We start from the raw sequence: 21,643 nt of genomic DNA on the forward strand, positions 1-21,643 counted from the left end.
AAGCCCTGGCAAGGCCACAATAGGGAAAAACGAGAGTATGTTTAAAAGCGGGACAAACCAATTTTCCTCCTCTTTTTTTTGGCTTTTGTTGCAGCTTGTTTATAGAAAATGTGGCAGCTTGTGCTGCATCTGAGGAAACTGTTACGACTGCCATTGAAATGCCTTCGTGTGGAAATGAGCGAAATTTCCAAGCAATTAGCAGTGGCAGAATGGAGTATGCCAACTGTGCGACGAATTATCGTAATTTGCCTCGGGCTTGCGGCATTTAGTACACTGCGTACGAGAAATATGTTATACTGTGCGTATGAGTAATGCGGTTGCAGGTTAAATTTTCCTACAACTTTAAGGTTAAATATATTCATTTAAATTGCCTGCACAAGCCTGACATCACCAAGAGAAACAAAATAGGTGCCACTAACAAAGTTGGGGCACGTTAGAGTTTCTCACCTTGCCTCTTTTGTTTTCCATTTTTCCCCGCTGCTTTTAAGAGGCAACGACGAATCCTGGGACGAATGCAAGTGGAAAATTCAATTTGTAAAGTGCATAAAAGTAGCATCAACCGACTCACAACGAAACCGACGAGGCACGGAGTAGTCAGAGTCAGAGCCATATGTGTGGCAGCTCAGGGCTCTGGATATTTGTTGTTAAACAAAAGCGGCAGCTACCTAGAGGCATGCCTCCCTTGCCCAGTCACTCTGCCCCCCTGTTGCCTGGAGCTGTTTACACATGCTGCAATAACAAAAGCGGCTGCGGACTCCAAGTTGCAAGTGGCATAAACGTGAATGTGGCGCCAACAATGTAATTAAATCTGCGTCAACATAAGCGTTGCCTGCTGCTCGGAGGGGCGAATGCGAATGGCCAAAGAGGAACAAATGTCGTCGACATTTTTCTCTGCACGTGTCTGTCTGTGTTTATCCCCCTGGATGTTCTGACTGTTCACTTTTTGGCCCAGAGAACAAACCTGGTCTAGTACGGGCTCAATCAAGGCTAGCAGGATGAAAAGCAACTCAATTTGTAGGCTTCTGTCTATGTGGTCTTTGTTTGTTTCCCGGATGGGGAAATGATATTTCCATTTGATAAAATTCTATAAATCAAACAAGGATTTATTAGCAATTGCATATCAAAGAATAAATTTTAACTTTAAATACTAAAATCTGATATGGTTTAATTCGAAATAAATTACCACATATTGCTTTAAAAGCTGACGAGAATTTATAGATGCATGCTTTAAAATATAGCTCTCTTTCTGACTATTTCTACCCACATTCATCTTACTTGAGTTATGTTAATTTTCATTGGGCCAGCACGCATATTTGCGGCAATTAAGACAAACTGAAAACGCATAAATCACGCATACGCCCCATTGGGTCCGTTTATCCTGGCCGACTGCCTGCCGTCCTGCCCGGCTGACCTGATTTGCTTCGATTAGACAAACCATAAATATCCAGTGTTAGAGCCTTTGCCCCGCTGGAGTGTTTGGTGTCATAAAAGGGTTAAACATCCGCCACACCCCGCTCTGGCCTCCTAAGCATCTTGTCTTGGCCCGGCTCAGTTTATTAAGCTGTAAAATATTTTGACAGAGGTCGGAGGATGGCAATTACCAGGACGGGTAATACGAGTGGTAAACCAACAAGAGGATTCGGGCTGGTAATGGCCGGATGGAGGGCATAACTTAACGTTCGCCAGTGTTGACGTCCTAACGTCCTAAAGTCCTTTGGCGCCCACTTATCATATCGCTCTCGTCTCCGGAGCGACACGCACATGCGCCAGCAATTATGCTAAAAGCGTTGAATTTATAGTTGCCCGCTCTCCCGATGCGTGTGGCGGCCTTTGAGCATTTTTAACATGGCTCAACCTCTTGGTCCTCAGCCAGCATTGGCCACTAAATAAATGGCTTTTAGAGCACGCGTTAATGATGTTGATTGTGGCCCAGGGAGCCCATAGCCAAGAGCCCAGTAGTCGCGATCCTGCCTGGATTCCATGTTTAATGTTTTATGGCAGTGCGGCTGGAAGGGCTGGGAGGGAAGGGCAGCTCGTTCCTGTTCCTGTTGGTCTCTGTCCGGTTTATTTTTATGATGATAGATGGCCCGGGCTCTCACCTATTTGGTATCTCGCTAGTGCCTGTTGTCAGAAAGGATTTAATGCCTTATTTATTAGAGGTGTAAATGCAATCACATGTGTGTGCCGGGACGGGCGAAAATGTGGACACTAGACGCTTTTTAATGGCTTGAATGTCGCACAACCCAGAATCATAGAGAACTACGATCTAGATCCATAAAGGTATGATTAATTGGGGATTTGCTAATATTTTATGGGATTTTCTTAATGGCAACTCCATTTTATGAATTGGCTAATGGCTTTTAAAACTTGTATTCCCCCCTAGCTCAAAATATTATATTATTGCTTTTGCAAGCCCCTTCAAATATTCAAAACACTAGGCACTTAAAAACCAAAATGGGCATAAAACTGCAACTAGAAATAAATGGGAAAAAATTGCAAAATTAAAGTGTAGGAAAGCGCAGTAGCATCCACAGCTTTACGGGAAGCCTGAAAGAAAAATCAAGGAAAACGAAAATAGAAAGAAAAACATTTGCAGCCCAAAACTCATCACTCAAAGGCTGGGGCCAGTCCAAGGCATGCCCACGGCTATACCTCTGAGCCACCCGCCCAGTCTGTGCAACAAAAAAAATCCACATAAACAATCCGGACGCATTGAGAGCTGGGGCGGAGATTGGGGCTCGACCAGCAAAATGGTTTAAAACTCAATTAAAGTTTTAGCCGCAAAATAAATGCAAAAACGACGACGGCATCGCCGACAGGAGGGAAAAAATATAAACAAACAAAACCCGAAATAGGAAAAAAACAAATAACAACGATTTGGGTTTACAAACTTTTTATAAATGTTTGTTTGATAGTTTGTACACTCTTTTTTTTTAAGATTTAAAAAATTAAACCAATTTTTTTGACCTAGATAATTGTATGTGATTTTATTAAAACTGGGTACTATTATTCTTATTTGTTTAAAAATTATTCTTTTATTTTAATTAATTACTTACATAATTAACAACAACTTAATGAGAAAATTGTATGCCAACTAAAATTTATTTTATTTAAATTATTTATGGCTCGCTTTATTTTTGTTCTTGTATTTTTTTTAAAGTTTAACCCGAACTTTTTTAATATCCTCCAGTTTTGTTAGAGAAACCAGCTTCGCATTCCGCCGTGGAAGGAAAACTCTCAAAGTGCGGCCATCAACGCTTGCCACACCCAAAAGAATGGCCGCCCCCTCCTCTAACCATGGCACTTTTGATGGCTGTAATTCAAATGAAAATTACACAAATGAATTGAATTTCCGAAAAATGCAGTAGCAGTAGCAGCAGCAGCTAAAGTGTAGAAGGAAAAACTTTGATGAGCCCCCGGATCTGGTTTGGGAATGAGCGTAATGATTGTGTGTGTGAATGTTTGTTTGTTTGTTTGTTTGCGATTAGTTTACGCGCCCCTGGATCTCCTGGCGCTATACCGCCTTTGGCAATGGGCTATGCACCTCGTTTGACTCGCTGCTGTCGATTGGAGTGGCGTTTTTGGCTAACGAGTTGCTCGAGAGTTTCATGGTAAGTGAGTTTTGGCGAAATTTAATGGCGCATTCTTGCCACACGCCGCTTCGGCCACAAGAGTTTAAATTTGTTTTATTGGAGCATGAAATCGGGTTTTTGTTCTAAAATGTTCGGTATAGTAGGCATGTTAAGTGGCATGAAAAGTTTACAAAGCTGGGTGGAGGAAATCGAACCGTTTCAATTTACTTACTCATTGCTGAAAATATCCTCCTATTTATGGGGAACTGAGAATCAACAGAGATACAAACTCCTGGCACCTAATTTAAATGCAGAAATGTTATTAATATTACGGCATTTAAGTGGCTGGACATGCATTAAAATGGAATGCCCCAAAATGCGGTACTGTGTTAATGACTCATTACACATGCAACACCACCGAATGGGCAACGATCCCGGCAAACGGCAACGGCAAACTTTGCCCACAATTTGTGGAACGCGAATGTGGCTAGAATGCGGCAAAACATTAAGTTGAATTATGCAATAAAAAAAATAATGCAATAATAGTTAAACTGGCACATGCCCCAAACATTTTGGGGCCACTGGAAAATGGGCAACTTCTGCCAAAGGCATGGGCAACGCCTTTAATATCATTTTATGGGTTTTAGGTTTTAATCGAGACTATAAAACAAAACATTTATTAAAAACGTTTAATCTACATTTTTTATAACACATAACGATTACAAATGTTTGCCCAAAAAGTCTTTGTCAGTAAAACAAAAGCTTCTAATTATTAAAACTGATTCAAAACACACCGTTTAATATTTAAAATGTCAACATAAATATTTCAGTACGTATACCAGGATCTGAAAATTCGATATAGAAACATTTATTTATTTATGAAAATTTATAATTTTAAATATTTTAACTTTAAACACAAGAGAGAAGTCCAATAAGAGGGTTAAATGATAAATGAGACGCAACATATCTAGTAACGATACTGAAAACTGGGATCCGAACCATAGACAATGCAACCGCATGGATAACCTGTAAGAGGTGTTCAAGGTGAGTCAACATATAGAATAATAAAAATCATTAAACAAACGCTTGACAGTTAATCAGTAACAAGACACAGGTGTATATATATTTGACATTTATTTGTGACACCAACAGATCATACGTACTTTTATGAAACAAAAACACAATTTATACAAGGCTTATGTTAATAAGAGAATTATACGGTTGAGTGTGGTAAGAGTAGGTTGAAATTTTCAAGATATTTTCAAAACGGCTTAGTATTTCAGGAACGCACACTCGAAATCGTGTGGCGCTTGTGGGTTGTGATTGTGGTGCCACCACCCAGCTTAATCTCTAGCCACCAAACAAGGGGAATCGGGTCCAAACTACTTGGCCAATGCTGTTTATGGCGACTGTTTGTGTAAATTTTGAAAGCATAAAAATAGATCAAATAAATGTATCTCGTGGGTTAATTAAACACAGAATAATTAGGCATAGATTAAAAAGTTAAGAGAGTGGAGAGATACCAATAACACTAGCAAACTTGCCTCAGCCTTAGGGGCTAACATCTGAAACGAAATAAAAGTTGATAAATGGTCGCAGTGTGGCAGGTGTTGCTTATTGGTATTTCCTCGATTTTCAAGCTCTGGCCCGGCCAAAAGAAAATTAGCTAAATTCATCAGTTTGCGGAAAAGCCTCTAGCAGATAGTCGGCAATAAATTCACTTAGTTACAGCACACAGACATACAGGTATAGTACAGTACATTAATAGACATTTACAAGCTCTAGTTGTCGCTGTCGTAGCGCTCAGATGCCATCACCCAATGCACAAAATTGCAACACTTGAACTTGCCTCGCGGTTTGCACTGCAGGTGCTCTTTGATGTACTGGCAGGGGCACTGGAACTGTCCGCAGTGGCGTCCCGGCTCCAGGGGCGTCACGTCCACCAGCCCCCGCAGCGCCTCCATGCCCCAGCGGGAGCCGTATCGCAGGAACAGCTGCATGCCCCGTTCCTGCAGAAATTGGGAGATTGGGAGAGCGGGCGGTGAGACACAGAGGGGCAAACAGATATAGCGGATGTGGGGTGAGTTGGGTTAGGAACACGGGTTTCATTATCAGATGGTATGGAGTATGGATGGTGCGGATTAGTAAAAAAAAACGGTAGTGGATGCAGCCTACCTTCAGGCTGCACCTGTAAAATACATTACATGTTACATGCATATCATTAAATTAAATTTTGCATATACAAAGTTAAAAGATAAGAATAAAATTATAAGAAAAAATTCATTAAATAAAACTATAAATTCCTAGAAACATTATTAAAAAAATAAAAACCTCTGCTATTTCCTATCTTTTGTGGATCAAAGATAAAAAGGCCAATACTTCAATAATAAATATAAACATGTCTATGATATTTTTCTCAAAAGCTCTATTTAAATTTCATCTACAAATTTATAAATCAAATAGTTAAAAAAACTATAATAATATAGCACTTTCTGAATAAAAACATATTTTTTGAAAAAGAAGACAATTTCTGTGGGTTTTCTGGGCAATTTAATTGATTTTCCAGGACTATACACGAAACATTTCAGGATTACTTGTGGATTACGCAGGATCACAGCCAGCAGCCCATGCAGTTGATGCCACAGCATGTGCGGTGCTGGAGGCTGATCTTGATCTTGTTGCGGAGCAGCTCCTCCTCGTACTGACACGGACAGATGGACGACTGGAGATGGCGGGGCGTCTCATGGACGCCGGCCTCCTGGACGGTCCAGTCGAGACGGCGGCGCAGGAAGTCCTTTCCCCAGCGCTGCAGGTAGCTCAGGAAGAGCTCCTGGGCCACGGCCTAAATAGAGCAGTTAGACATTGATTTGGTGAGGTGCGTGAGTGAGAGTAAGAGATGGTTTGGCTTGGGGGGGATGTTTGGATCAGGGATCTGGGGCTCGGCAGATGGTGATGCAATCGGCTACAAAGCTACTTTCATACACAATACAGTATATGTAAAAGACAGACAACTTACCTCCTTGCGGGGAACTCGAACCGGCTGGCTGCCCTGAATGACAATGTCCTCCAAGTCGATGTCCAGCTTGCGCTCCCAGCCAGCCTTGATGGCCTCGCCGCCATTCTGCTCCGTATGCTCCAGGAACTCATTCAAGAAGCTTACGCATTGCGTGGCATCGAAGTACATGAAACAGAGATTCACCTTGTGGCACGAGATGCGACCCCTATCGTCCAGCACCAGCAGGATTTTGTGACGCATCAGCTGCCGGTTGACCCGAGCCAGACACTTCTCCAGTCCCCGCGATAGGCGCAGCTTAACCCACATGCACAGGAAGATGGCCGCAGCGTTCAGGAAGAGCCAGCCGACCCCGAGGGCGAACAGGGCCACTCCCTGCAGGCCGGAGAAGAGAAGCGCCAGGAGCACGGCAAAGGCGAACAGGATCCAGCAGACCAGGATACGTTTGTAGCAAATGTTGTAAACCGTGAAGCGATAGTCGTTCACCAGCGTCTCCATAGCATTCACATAATCCTCCACGGTGAGCTAAGAAGAAGCATTCGTATTATTGGGGCTTTTCTCGAGCAGTATCCAGAAAACTCACCGTCAGACCCTGGGCCATTAGCTCCTCGGGCACCAATTCCGGCCGGAAGATAGCAGGTGTTATCCACGGCCACTTTGTGTTTGCTGGCAGCAGAGTTACAATTACATCGCCATTCGCTAGGTAATAAAAAGTAAATAAAATAAATATTAAAATTAAATTAACAACCTTTTCTGGCTAGTAATAGTTCCATAAATACCATATTGTAATAATTTTTTAATGGACTCCTGACACGAATTTAAATTATAGTTTCTTTTAATAGACAGTTTAAAATATGAAACTATTAGCTGACGAATAAATTCCGCAGGCTGGAAACCTGTCAGATGTAATACATATATAACATACATATATAGTCCTAGCAACCATACAATCCTAATTATTTAAAATCAATCAAAAAAGTATCAAGACCATTATGGGCTATAAATTTAAATCAAATGAGTGATGCAATCAATGTCTATCAATGTCTTGAATGTGATTCAAATTAAACAGTTTGTGACCTGAATATAGTAACTACTTTAGGTCTAGGAAGGTGGCTTGAAAGTTTTAGAAACCTTTATACTATACTCTAATTTGAAAAGAGTTTATTCTAGTGACTCTATACTCTATACTAGACTCTATACTATTCAATACTCTATACCCTTTAAAAGGATAAAAGAATAACTATTGCCAAAAACGGCGACCTTTTAGGAAAATTAAAACCCAAACGTTTTTAGAAAAAGAATGATGAGGCCGCGACAGTCACTCACCAAATCCCTCACGAATTCGTCCCGTTGACAGTTCAATTGTGCGCATCCCAGAAGCCTGATCCATGGCCGCCTGACCAGCACCAGTGCCGTTGGTGCCACTGCCCCCATTGTGATGATGACTGGAAGATGCCGCTGCAGCCGGCAAGGGGGCTGAGGCTACTTTTTGGTTTATTAGCTGCGGGGGATGTCGTGGGGCGGGCGCCGGACCAGTACCCGGGCCCGATCCAGATCCAGATCCACTTGCACCTCCGGCTACAATGCCACTGCCGGATGCACTCAGATTAACGTGCGTGCTCTCAGTTGTCAAAACAGCGGGCGCCACATCCGGCAATGCTGCCGTAGAAGCATCCACCGGTGTGGCAGCTGTGGTCGAGGAAACTGTGGGGCGCTGTAAACAGAAATGCGAATAATGGGTTAATATTGCAATGGACTTGGCCTCAAGAAAACGGTAGTGCCCCCAAGGTTCAGTCGCAAAGACAGTTATGGAAATGGGCAAAATAAAATCCATTTTATTGATTTTCGGTTTTAGTTTTCAAGCACTACAAGGTGGGCCTATAAATCTAAACACAATTGCCAGTCGAAAGGCACGTTCTCGGTTGACAAAATTGAAACCCCCACCCCAAAAATAGGCGGGCGAAGGCGAACCGCTGCCCACAAAAGGCGTATGAGATCAAATTTATTTGTTTTTATTTTTTGAAATCTAAAAACAAATCGGTTTCAACTACTGTGTGTCATGCCATCTTAGCATTATCTCTGTTTATAGTTGAAAATTGGATACTGGGCTGGCGTTTCTCAAGTAATCTTTCCGGAAAGCCAAATTAAACAGAGATAACTCTTTTATATTTTGATATAAATATTTAACAAATAGCTGACAAAACTAAAATGGCAAACAAGATAGCTTAAGACTTTACCTAGTGTAGAAATAATACTAGTCCTATTAGGTTTAATAATCTAAAAAGTGGAGTGATTTAATCATTTAATCATTCTTGATCTGTATCATTCTATCTTGTTTAGTCATTTGTTAAAAATTTCCTTTATTAAAAGTGTCAGGGTTAAAGACATATGTACTCCCCACAAGCTTAAATAAAAATGTTAAATATTGTCAAGAAAAATATTTAAACAATCGCCTTCTGGCATTGAAATAAAATGTTTACCATTTCATACGTGAATGGAGTTAAAAATAAATTTATGAAACTCTGTAGAATTATAAATGGGATTATTAATGGGACAAACTATAAAGCAAAAATATTTTATTTAATTTTTTGTTAGCATAAGCCGTATAATTCTTGTTCACATATTTATTTGGAATATTTTCTGTGGCATGTTGGAAACTAAATTGAAGTTGAGTCAGAATTTATCACCGGATGAAGTCGGTTTCGGCCTTATTTGTCATGCCTGCAACGTTTCCAAAATCAAGTTAAAAGAAAGTTAAAGAACCGAGACCTTTTCTCAAAGCAACTTCATTAAGTACAGAGGTTACTCGATTTAAGAGATTTTGTTGTCGATTATGAAGCTCATGAAGAAGATCTACAGAAAGAGATCTACTGCAATAAGAACGTGTTGGCCCTAACAAAAACCTAGAGCCCTATAGCCCTTGAAGTTATTTAATGCCAGACACCACTGTATCGTGCAACGGGTCGTATGAGTGAGTAAGACGGAGAAAAGGGCCAGCCTGTTATGCATTGGAATGCGTTTCCCTGCGTTGGGTCGTCACCCGCCTGCCGCCGAGAGAGAGTGAGTTGCAGAGAGGGCATGATGAGGTGAGAGTGGCAAGAAAGGAGAGGTGACCCACCTGGACAGGTGTTGTTGTTGTTGTCGTTGATGACGGAGCGTTGGGACTGCGCGAGCGCGCCCTCCTATTGTTGTTGCTGCTCACCACCGATGGTGGTGGAGGCAGCGACAACTTGTTTTGTTGCTGCTGCTGCTGCTGCGGTTGTTGTTGTTGTGTTGGTTGCTGTGTGGCATTGCCGCCGTTACTGTTATTATTTTTTTCACCGCTGTCCGCCTCGTCGTCGAATTTAACCCAATTTTTGGGCGTCTGTTTGTCGTCATCGTTTTCTGAGCCAAGAGAGACATCCTCCAAAGGATGGCTTTGCTGCTGCGGCGATGGCTGCTGCGCCTGCGTCTTGGCCTCCTCCATTTGGAATGCGGAGCGCGTGCCTGGGATGTAGCTTTTAAAGCTGAGCGTGTGACCTGACTAATGCAGTTGCGTTTTTTGTTTTCTATTTCTGGCCAGAGGCTTACATAACCTCAATATAAATTCACACTTGAGTTGCTACTGCTGCCTATTATCAGGTTGCTGTGTTTTTTTTTTCCTATTTTTCGCTTTTTTGCCGCTGCACTGCGTGCCGTTAACGTGTTGGCCGCTCGCGCGTTCACATTGAACTGCCGCTGCTGCCGCGCCCAGCAACAATAACGCTCCCTCACACACACAGATAAACAAACGCACAGATACGAATGTATCTTGGCTCAGAGCGAAAAGCTTGGCTCAAAGGCGCGCTCAATAGGTGTTCCGCTACCAAGTGTTCCCCAGTGACTATCTCACCTGTTGCCGGAGCTTTTCAATTCTCAAAATATCTCACGTACGTTCTTCTCTCTTCATGCACTTGAAAGTTTAAGATACATTCTAATAAAAAGAGTTTAAAGATTCATCTATAACTTACACTTTTAGAAACTTCAAGAAAAAATACAAATAATGTTTATGTTTATCTTTATGAATGAATATTCTTGTTTTCAAAGTTTATTATCTATTTTTTTGGTAGATAATAAAACAATTAGCGATATTGACAAGAAATGACTTGAGGTTTACAAGTTCTATATTTAAATAATGAAGTATTATTTAAAGATTTTACTTTTTTTCACTGTGTGAAGTTTTTGTTTTCGTAGCTCACATGACGAGTTTTAGCTTTTTAAAGTACCAGCCACGGTCCCCTCGCATCTCAGTGACTCACCGCCCATTCCCATCCGAATTTTATCTTTCCCATTTGGAGATCGCTGAGGGAGAATATTTCGCAAAGCGAACACCTCTTCCGCCGCTACTTCTTTTCCGATGATAAGCACCGCCGCGTTGTCTCCGATTTCAAAACCAATAAACACTCTTTATCAGGCGCAATTAAAGGGGGTTGCAGTAGGCTCAGATATCGGTCAGATGTGAGTGGGTCTTGAGCAATTCGTACACTTTTCGCCGTATCTCAGCCTCTCAGACAGTCAATTTGCATAAGCCGCAGGTGTCGCAGATTGCACTTGAAACAGAAAATTATTGTATTAAGTCATTGCTCTGAGATAGGCAGAATCAGGGAGTCGCAAGTATAGATCTCTTAAAAAAATCTTCCACTAAGTCCAGACCTTTAATATTTTTTCCCTAAAATATCTTTAATTTCAATTTCCCAACAAATTTTCTAAAGAACATTTTCCCTTCGCATATTTATGGCAATATTTTAGTAAAATACCAAACGAAGAATGCAATTTAAAATCAATTTTGACGTTTGTTATGGCATTCGGTTCGTTCCGATCGGGTCCTGTTTTCCATGTTCCCCTTTCGATAAGCGGGCCACCATGAATTTATGGCAACATCGACGATGGTCGGAGGCGAGAGTGGGTGGGGAAGGATGTGGCAAAAGGATGGGCTGGGACTGGACCACATAGTTCACGCCTGGCCGGAGCAACAAACATTTTTTGGCTCGAATAAAATGTAAAATGCTGGAGCCCACAACATTATAGTGGCAATTGTTCGACTGGGCAGCCACAGAAAACTTTTGCCGTCCATAAATTATGCTGGAAAATTATTATATAAACGGACAGTGTCGGGCGGCGCCAAAGAAATTGGCCCACAGCCAACGAAATGGGAGATACATACAACGAAGGCAGAAGAAAGGGGACTGTTCGTCCGACCAACTATTGGCAAAAGTTGTTAAGCAAATTATGGCCTGGCACTGAGGCATTTGAAAATGTTACAGCTAAAGTTTTGTGCATGTGGGAGTCCTGAATGGGATGCAATATGCATAAACTTTAGATGGTCATCTATGAGGCACTTAAATGCATCTGACAAGGCGATGAAAGGATCTATGCAAGCCATCTAACAATTAAAGTGAATAGGCTTACTTATTATAATAGTACTACTAATAATAACAATACCTCTGACTTATAAACAGTATAAATAATTTAAAAGACAATTCAAAAATATAGTATGTACTATAATTTCTTGAATATCCCTTCTCAAAACCTTATAATTTAGTGTACTTTATAAGTTTTCAGCCCCCCCTCTACTTACCTAAAATAAGTCCTTTCTACTCAGCCATAAATCGCTCAACAGGCCGAAAATCCTTTGTGCCACCAGCCCGTAGGGAAGCCACAAAATATCAAGAAAAAAACTGCAGCTTCGGATGAAGGGCTGAGAGTGCGGAAGGGGGCGGCTGGGGAGCAGCCAGCGAAGAGTCTAATTAGGCAAAATTAATTGCCTGCGCTTTTGACACTTGCTAAGACTGAATCGGCCCATCCCACAGTCAACAAGACAGCTGCCAGCGGAACCAAGTACAGCACTCAAAAGTCTATTTGCAACAAGACCACCAGCCCCCCCTTCTCCTGACCAACCCTCCGCTTTTTGGCCCAAAAGAGTAATGTTGGCAATTTGTTGGTCGACGACTTATTAACCCGCAACAGGAGACGAAGAAGTTGGCGGTAACTTTTTGGCCAACGCGAGAATGTCCAACGGGCATATAAATTAGCAGAAGACAGAAGTTTCTGGCTACCACCCGCCACACCCCACACTCCACTCCGCCTTTTCAAGGACCAGCTCTTCTTCTTGTCTGAGGCAAAGGCAGGCAAAGTTTTGGCATCAAAAAATGTTTTCAAATTAAGCTAATTTATATTATATAAACACACTTAATGAGTGAGCCTGCCAAGGCGCTAAAAGGATGGACGCCCGAATGGTCGCCCAAGGGGCGTGGTCTCATAATTTCTATGGCAGAAGTAAACAGGAAGCAAAAACAAATATTATGTACAGAGGCAAGTATTTTCCGTGGCGTTCTGAACATTTTGATTTGCCGCGTCCACCTTTTAAGGCACTTTGGAAATGGCGAAAGTTTCGCAACACCCTTTCTGCGGCTGTTGTTGTTTTGCTTCACAGTTGGCTGGTGGCATTAACGTGACTTGCATAACGGTATGCAGCACGGCTCTAAAGTGTCACCATCGTTGCGATCCTTTTTGCTCCTTGGCGCTTCTTTGGCAGCCCAACTCTCTGAAAATAAAAACAAAATGCAACTGGGGAAACGTGTCACAAACTTTATGCTCCTGCCACGCGTCACGCACGCGATTTTCGCTTAGTTGTTTGTCACTTTGTCGCCGCCTCTCTACTGCTTCTGGTGGTGCTGCTACCCAGATCCTGCCCCAAACTCCTTTTGACTTGGCCAAGAAAAATTGCTGTGGAAATTAAGTGAGCTGGCATTGCCGGCGCGGCATAAATTAGTGTGCCGAGATTGCCGAGCAGAAGCGAATTTTAAATTGGTGTAAAATAATGATACTCCCTTATGTAAAAGTTTTTAAAAGAAAATCATAATTTGTGGGGAAACTAAGATTAAAAGACTTGAGGCATGTTACAGAACAGTAATTTGCAACAATAATTTAAACAACCAATTTATTTAAAAATAAAGTAATTACAAAAATGCTTCCACTTGTTTACCTTCAAGTACCGATCAAAATATAGTTTCAAAGATGAAATTTAATTAAATTAATTACTCCTATCTGGAAATGAGTTTCAGTTTCAATATACTACTGTTGCCGCTCTTGAAAACCACTCCAGCTTATAATAACTCACAACAAGCTGCAGAAGAAGCCACAAGCACACACTCAGAAACAGAGACACTACATCAGTTATGGGAACGGGCCGACAAGAATGGTAGTGACATCACAATGGGCCAACAGCATTCGGACCTGGTCGGTACACCGGCTATGTGGCAAGGGCTTGACTGTTGCCACATGTCACCTTTCATACAACGTACAATCACTTTGGGGTTGCAGCTGTGTGGCTCACTTCACACTGTACGATCTGGCCGAGAATTGGATGTGGCCTAGACAGCTCGGAGGAAGCGTCAAGATGGCCGAGAAGACCGAAAAGTGGGTCAATCCCGGCCCTTGAAGATTGAAACGTTCAGCTGTAAGTGCGGTTGATGGAGATGTCTTTGGCAACGAGCTGACCACCAAGCACATGTATTTGAATATTTGACAGAGGTACAAGTGGATACAAAATGTAGGGTACACTCCCCTGAATGGCACTCAGCCAAAGTGTTAAATGGGAAATGTTTCTTAAAGATTTCAAAAATATTAATTTGATTATTTGTGGAGAAAAATTAAAGACTCTTTCTCCATTTTGTCGTCAGCCACTTGAGCATAAATCATTATAATAATTTAACTAGAGGACCCTGTCGGAATAAAGTCAACGGCGAAAGTTTTTCCCAGGACAGTCTCTGCAGGGACCTGAAATGGGCTAGACAGCTGCTCCTCTTCAGACCAACGAACGCCAAATGCATTTAAGTAGAAAATCCTGCCAAAAAAAAAGAGAGATGAGAGAAGAAGCCAGACGAGGAGATGCCATGATTTAGGGATGCTTAAATGTTTTGGCCCTCTACTCCCTACCGAACGATAAGTTTCTCTTGAGGAAAAACGAGAAGCTGAGGAAAACTATGTTTACTTTATTTAAAAATCCCATGGCAACAACTTTTTCTCGATGCACACCAAATCAGTGGCCGCGCTGACCAAATAAAAACCTCACAACTTGCAACAGCCACAATAAAATCATATTTAAAACTTTCACACCAAAGCGCAAAAAAGAGCGACATATAAAAGGAAAAAACTATATGAAAAGTAGCAAGAAACTTGCAGAATTTCCATAACGAAACTTTCCCGCTAAAAACAAGGGAAAAAAACGAAAAAAGTTAAAAAAATTGTCTGAAAGTAACCAGCAGAAGTTTTATTAAAATTGTAAATATTTGCAAACATTCATAAACCAAAGATTCAATGCGAAAAACAAGGTGTTTCTTGCTTCCAAAGAAAAGAAAATAAATACCCGATTTCAAGGAGAGAATACTTGCTTATTTCCGAACATTTTGCGTACCGTGTCATTTTAATTGGACACGTTGAGGATTTTGGTAACGCCCAGTTAGTCTCGTTCGGTTTGAGACTCAGACTGGGATTTACCGGGCAGTAGGTATGCCGAATATGAAAAAAATGTAGCAACAATATATATGTTTTTTGGTTCTCAACCCAGATCTCGAGCGTTTTCCGCTTGTCTCAAAAACAAAAACGGCAAATTTGCATTGCATAAAATTAAAGCGAGCGGATGTTTAACATATGTAATTTTTGACAAACAGAAAGGCAAGCGGAGTACAGGCACGGGTGAAGACCGCGAAAAGAAAACTGACAGAGGCTCATATTAATGCAATTTAACAGGGCGTATGCATAATATTTAGCTAAGCCAGAGCTAGAGCGAGAGCCCCAAAAAGAGAAACACCCATGCCGCGAAACTTAATTAAAAATGTGCGCGCATAATTATAACTATATTTAGCAAGCAACAACCACACACTTGCATCCTTGCCCACCACACACTCACCCACTCACATACTCATGCAAATGTGCATTAATTTCGCATGCAAAAAACGGAGAGCAGATGCACACAAAAGCCCATCGCAAAAAAGTATGCTGCAATATTTTTTTTCTGCCTTCCCCACAGTAAGCGGCCTGATGATGATGATCCTGTGCCGGGTTTTGTCAACACGCCGCCAACATCCTCGTCCTGTCCTGATGAGCGTCAGCAGTTACCGTAAATTATTTTATTTATACCGTTAGCCCGGGCTTGCCACGAGCCAGGAGCAGGAGGCAGTGAGCCCACTGTGCGGCTGTCGGTGTGCTTGACTTAATAAAATAAATTTAGAATCTGCCTGGCCAGGCCAGGCCTGTCCTGGCTCCAGGATGGCTTCCCTTCTATCTCCTCGCATCACGCCTCAGTTGGGCGCGTTCGCGAAACGGCAAAATGTGCATAATGCCAACGTGCCACGGGGCGGGGCGTGTTTATGTGTTTCTGTGTGTGCAAGGTAGCTTGCCGTTTTTTATTTATGCATGCTGTGCAACATTTTCACCCAGCCAGTTGCACAACAAACGCGAAATCGGAGCTGTGTTGCCTGGCCATCCGATTTTTTTCGCTATGTTTTTGTTTTTTCTCCAAACTGATGCAAAATACTGCAATCATGCACAGTGGGATAAATAACTACTCCTTGTCACAAAACAAACCAAAACTTTTTTCAAATTAAACCAATACTAAGACCTTGATATGAGCCACAACACCTGAAAAATTTTAAATTCCTAGTGACTGACAATTGTTGCAAATCTCAAACCCCATTGGACCAAGTTAATAAGCTAAATTTTCTCCATAATTGTAATGAATTGTTCACACTTGTAATATGTATATAATTTTCCTCTTAATCAGGGAAACTGAATCTTGAACTGTGTTTCATTTGCTTGAAAATTTCCCTCTTAAATGTTGCTCCAATTAACTCTGTTCCTTAGCTATTGCGGTCTGTACGTCTTTGCACAAACCGGGCGGTATAAGTTACCTATTACCACATTTCCACATCCTGTTCATCTTAAACATCCGTTTGCAGTAAAGTTTGGACTCGAACACCACACATCGATTGGTAAGTGAATGCCAAACGGCAGAAGGTCAAGCAAATGATGAAGCTCGCCTGGAAGGGATACGTCAAGAATGCATAGGGCTTCAATGAACTAAAATCGGACTCGGGAACCCCCGACAATGAAAGCGTCTTTGGCAGAACTCACATCGAACTGACAATAATCGACAGGCTGGACACCGTAGAAAATGGCTCTTAAATCACTTCAACCTGGCCAATATTGATGCCTCTTTGGAGGGAGTTACAGGAGTTAGCAACGAGAGTTTTTTCTAATTAGACTATCGACCTACTAGAAATGCCGGAGACTCCACTCCAGGAAGCGTCCGATTACCTATAGAAAAATAATTTTCCAACGATGCAGGTCGTCCGTTTCCCATCAGAAGAAACGCCTCCAAAAAAGCATTGGACTATAAATCATTGTGCCCGCATTTGTTATAATTGTTAAACATAATTTAGTTTGACAACAATTTGTAAATTGGTCGTTAAGCAACCTCAAAACATTTCAAATTGCATTTGTTTTGCAGAGCATTTAGTAAAATGTATGTGTTTTTTCATATGTGGCTTTGTTCGGTAGAATCATTCGCCATTTCATCGTTTTGTGATGGGCGATGCTTTTGTTGTGGCGCCAGCAATTGTTTCCATTTTGATAATCAAAATATTTCATAATATTTTTCGCTTTAATGGAGGGCGGACAAAAGCCAAAATCACACAGACACCACAGACCAACAGAGGCGGCCAATAAAAAGAGTCTACCAGACCGTTAAAAATGCTAAAAATTTAATGAAGCGTTTATTTATATCCCGGCTAGCCATATTTTCTTTGTGATTTTAAAGGGACAATTGAAATTTCATTGGCCTAATGGTTATTTGTTTTAAATTCCATAACGAAGTTTGATTTATTAAATACTAATTGTTCTGAAAATCATTTGATATCTATTTTTTATTAAGCCCATAACTGAATTTTAAAAATTTTTATATCAAGCTATATTCATTGAATAAATCATTTAAAAAACTATAAGCTGTATACTGTTCTTCTCAACTCTTTAAAAACATTTCCTTAAACCTCTTAAAATTATCCTTTATGAACTGAGGAGTTTATGGCAGTGAAAATGCACAACGTCAACAATATACTAGTATCTAGGACAACCTGCAGCAGGCACGACAATAAAATGCCAAAGAAAATACATATTTTCTTGTCTCGTTTTTTTTTTTGTTTCGTTTTGCCACATTTATTATTGTTATTATTATTATTATTATGGGTTTCTTTTTCCCTGAACGCCGACGTCCTTTTGTGTTGGCCGACATCATTAAAAATATGAAGAGGTCGATTTAATAAATGTGCCCGGCCAAAGCAAACAGGACTCTGGCCAAAGATATACACATTGTTACATCCTTGGGCCGTTCTATTGTGAACGTTGCCAAAAAATTAAAGCTGTGCCTTTGGTCAATATTCTTGCAGGGGCTTTTGGTGTATAGTACTTGTGTGTGGCTGGCAAAGCAATTTACAAAAGTTTTTCCATCAAAAATCCGCTGTCAGTATAAATATCCTTAAAATAGCCAACACGGCTGCTAGGCACACACATACACGGAGAGCACATACACGGATGGTGAAGGATCCTGGCCGCTTCCTGGCTGCCTGCACTTTGCTCCTGCAGGAATATGATTTATGGATGCATGTGCTGATATATGCCATGTGCCTCCTGTCTGCCCCTGGTACCTCGTCGCTCCTCCCTCTGCCTCCAGCTGGCTCCTGTTCTAGTGCACGTCCTGCTATTGTTGGCGCCGAAAATTATGCTACAAAAATTTTTCTCTCTCTATAACCAGCATACACACTCCGGCAGCCTGCATTGGTGTAAGGCTCATCTATTTGTAGTCCAAACAAAGAGAGACGTGTTGTGCACACTCCCAGCCCCCCATAGCCCACCATTCATACGGCTACTGTGATTTCCACTGCTAGATCAGAGGCACTTTAAATTGAGCATGTTACGTTACATGGACCACCGCGTGCCCCTTTTTATCCCAGCAGTCCAGTGGCTTACCGGCAAAGTGAAGTCCTGCCCGTCCTCCCCCGTCCGCAATCAGGCCGGCCTCTCGAATCCTTTTTGAAAGTAAATCTGTTTAAATGTTTGAGCTGCGATTATTCCTCTGCTTCCATACTGAACTTACTCTCGGTCTGTTGCGAGGCTCAAGTCCTTTTCGAATTTTAAGCCAGACGGAGTGGATTTGTTCTGATTTTATGCCCGAATTTTATATTTTTCGGTGAAATAAAGGTTTAACAAGGTACTTTTGTGGTTTCTTATTTTAACATGTGTGTCAAGATTAGTTTGCAACAACATGGTGTATTGGTTTATTTAAGATATTTAAGACTTTTTTACATTTTATATCCCATTAAAAATTCTTCAATTTGCCAGCAGAAAATCAGAATATTTTTATGCATGCAAAACACAAGTACTGATGATGCTGAAGAGAAAACATTGAAAATAAATCCCCAAATCCTTGTACTTCACTCCCCATTTTACTATTTTATGTTTCTCCTTTTTTGAAAATATTCTCAAGTTCTTTTGGCTGCCTTATCGATCGATCGGCTTGCATTTGCAATTCCCTTCCATTTTTCTGCAGCCACTTTATCAATTTGGCCAATAAAACTCAACTGTTCTGCTTTTAGTCTTTCGTTCTTGCCTCGCATTTTGGCCCGCAGCAAGGAAAATAAAATCCAAAGTATAAATAAATTGGGAATCAAGAGGCAATGCATCATTCATCATCCACGAACCACGCGGCCCGGAATCCCTCTCCTCGGAGAGTTATATTGTTTGTGGAAAGTGCCTGAGCTTGACAGAATTTCAATAGCCTTCCGGGGAGTCTGAGGAGTCAGTTAATTGGATTGCTCTTGCTGTAATTGCTCAAAATCAGTTGAATCACTTTTCATTCTAGTTGGTAACTGTGTTCCTTTATTTGACAGCATTTTGTCGTTATCCTGTCAAAAGTTTTGCTCGAGTTGTCAATTATTAAGTGTGAACATGTATTCAACACGTAGTAACTGTCAAATGAGATGGTCAGAAAAAAGATGTACTTTTTGAATTCCCGCAGGACAACAGGTGTCAGAAATCGTTGTCCAACCAACCTAACCATCAGATGAAAAATGGCCAAAATCAAATGTCACACAATCCCACAGTTTATCATTCTTTTGACCAGATTCTACACAAAAAAACAGTCACAGATACGAAAATATTTGCACATTAATACAAAAAATGTGAAACTCTATATTTTTGATAAAGAATGAAACTGAATGTGTTGTCAACTGTATCATATTTGAAAATGTATTTTCCAAATTAGGATCATTTTCCGCAGTATTGCACAATCATAAGAAAATTACTCATAAATTCAATTAAGGTGGACTTTTCGGTGGAAATTGCACGGCAAGCAACAGTTGATGGTAAATCGATTACCCGGTGATATTCAATGGGTCCCGAGTGCATTGATGAGACAGCAGACCCGAGGCTCAATCTCTGCCTGGCCCATGGAGTCTCTAACGAGTTCTAAAACATTTCGCCCAGCTAAACGAAGTTCAACGCACTGAATAACAAGTAGTTTTCCCAAGCTTACACAATTTTCTTATTTTCCGTGTGGCTGTGTTTTACTTTTCTTATTTTTTTAGTTGCGGCTGACGTTGCGGAAGACTGAAGCTAAGGCTAACTTGAGACGAGTCGAGACAGCAGGGCACAGCACAGACTGAATTCTAATGAGGCAGGTGCTTTCGGTCATATGCGGCGTATACTTGATGCAGAATGCTCCCTAGTCCGCACTGGGCCACTAATGAGCAGCTAAACATTTGTCGACAATCCAAAAGCCAGATCAGCGCTAATTAATCGCTTTTTAAGCTACCCAACCGAATCGGGCCTTTGTCGCGCTAATAAATTCCCATTTGTCAACAAATTAATGTGAAATTTTATTTATTCAGCATGTGCATGTGATTATGAATTATGCATTTTACATAAAGGCAAACAAATCCGCAATTTAAATCCGTTTATCTAACTTTCCCTTGCCGTTTACCAATAATTATTGTCATTTTGTTTCATTTCTGGTTTTTAATTCTTTTTCCTCACACTTTTTTTTTTGTTCTGATTGCATAATCCCTCTGTGTACTTTGCTCACCACCATTGCTATGAAAATAAAATTTTATTTACTTTAATTAAAATGGATTAGTTTTTTTACCCTCGTCAACCACATGTGCCAATTAATTTCTTTTATCATTTATTGGATTCAACAAAGTTTATGGCATTTATTTTACTCATGTATGTGGAGCCTGCGGGGAAACAATTTAAATTATGGGTTTTAAATAGTTATTATTACTTTTTATTTTCATTAAAAATACCTTCAATTTAAATAGATACTTAGTAAATAAAATATTCAAAGCCTGCCATAAGCTGGCCTCTTAAATTCTGTTGATATTTTTATGTCCCTGTGCTGGGAAAGTTTTGCAAAACTTGGGCAAGCTTGGGCTGCAAAAAAATCTAAAAAGATTTAGCAGGACCAAAAAAAAAGGTGGTAAGACTAAGGCTCTTTACAATGAGATTTACTCCAAAAAAATCCAGGATAACAAAACAAAAACAAAGGCGCGTTGATGTATGATGTTGCCAATTGTTTGAAGTAAATCAAACGGCACCGCTCTATCCCTCGATGGAAGGATATAGGGACTGGCGGGGAGAATGGAAAACAGGACGACCGGAAGCCGGATAAGTATGTGCAAGACAGCAAAAGGCACATCCTGTGGTCGAGGCCTCAATGAAGCTGCAAAGCAACGGTTGCCAATGATTGCCATGGCCAGGTCCTTAGCTTTCGGGCTTTATGCCAGCCATGGGCCTTGGGTCTGGGCCCGGATAAACAAAGCGCATTGAAAAATGGCCAGGAATAAAGTAAGTGACCAACTGGCACACACACACACACATCGACAGTGCCGGCCAAAAGCATGCGTCCGTTTCCATGTGTTGACAGCAGTGAGACGAGAGGTCCTGTCATTTATATTTCTGTTTTTGGCCCAATTCCAGTCCACTTGGA

The 21,643-nt window shown here is 41.1% G+C and overlaps 1 protein-coding gene and 1 long non-coding RNA gene across 7 annotated transcripts; one reads left to right on the top strand and one right to left on the bottom strand.

The window, feature by feature from the left end:
* Positions 1 to 3,830: 3,830 nt before the first annotated feature.
* Positions 3,831 to 10,308, bottom strand: LOC108131356 (uncharacterized). Of its 6 annotated transcripts, none has more exons than XM_043213284.2 (6): positions 9,704 to 10,308; positions 7,912 to 8,299; positions 7,169 to 7,284; positions 6,589 to 7,110; positions 5,422 to 5,581; positions 3,831 to 3,871 (listed from the first exon to the last, which is right to left on the bottom strand). In XM_043213284.2, exons 1-6 carry the CDS (start codon positions 10,049 to 10,051, stop codon positions 3,846 to 3,848), a joined length of 1,560 nt encoding a protein of 519 aa, XP_043069219.2. In that variant the 5' UTR covers positions 10,052 to 10,308; the 3' UTR covers positions 3,831 to 3,845. The 6 variants fall into 6 exon arrangements, with proteins under 6 accessions (XP_043069219.2, XP_017105699.3, XP_017105698.3 ...); XM_017250210.3 differs by lacking the exon at positions 3,831 to 3,871 and adding an exon at positions 4,472 to 4,598; XM_070277258.1 differs by lacking the exon at positions 3,831 to 3,871 and adding an exon at positions 4,781 to 5,137.
* LOC138925811 (uncharacterized) lies at positions 4,540 to 20,370 on the top strand. Its single transcript, XR_011442032.1, has 3 exons — positions 4,540 to 4,616; positions 19,922 to 20,172; positions 20,244 to 20,370. It is a non-coding gene; the product is annotated as an uncharacterized lncRNA (long non-coding RNA).
* The last annotated feature ends 1,273 nt before the right edge of the window (positions 20,371 to 21,643 follow it).

The sequence above is a fragment of the Drosophila bipectinata genome, chromosome 2L (assembly GCF_030179905.1).
Source record: "Drosophila bipectinata strain 14024-0381.07 chromosome 2L, DbipHiC1v2, whole genome shotgun sequence".
Classification (NCBI taxonomy): Eukaryota; Metazoa; Arthropoda; class Insecta; order Diptera; family Drosophilidae; genus Drosophila; species Drosophila bipectinata.

Excerpts from the sequence above, each read along its gene's own strand:
- LOC108131356 (XM_017250208.3), bottom strand. The coding sequence starts at position 10,051 with ATGGAGGAGGCCAAGACGCAGGCGCAGCAGCCATCGCCGCAGCAGCAA. Across the intron at positions 7,111-7,168 it reads TAATGGCCCAGGGTCTGACG|CTCACCGTGGAGGATTATGT; the intron begins GTGAGTTTTCTG and ends GCTTCTTCTTAG. Across the intron at positions 6,415-6,588 it reads TTCGAGTTCCCCGCAAGGAG|GCCGTGGCCCAGGAGCTCTT; the intron begins GTAAGTTGTCTG and ends TGCTCTATTTAG.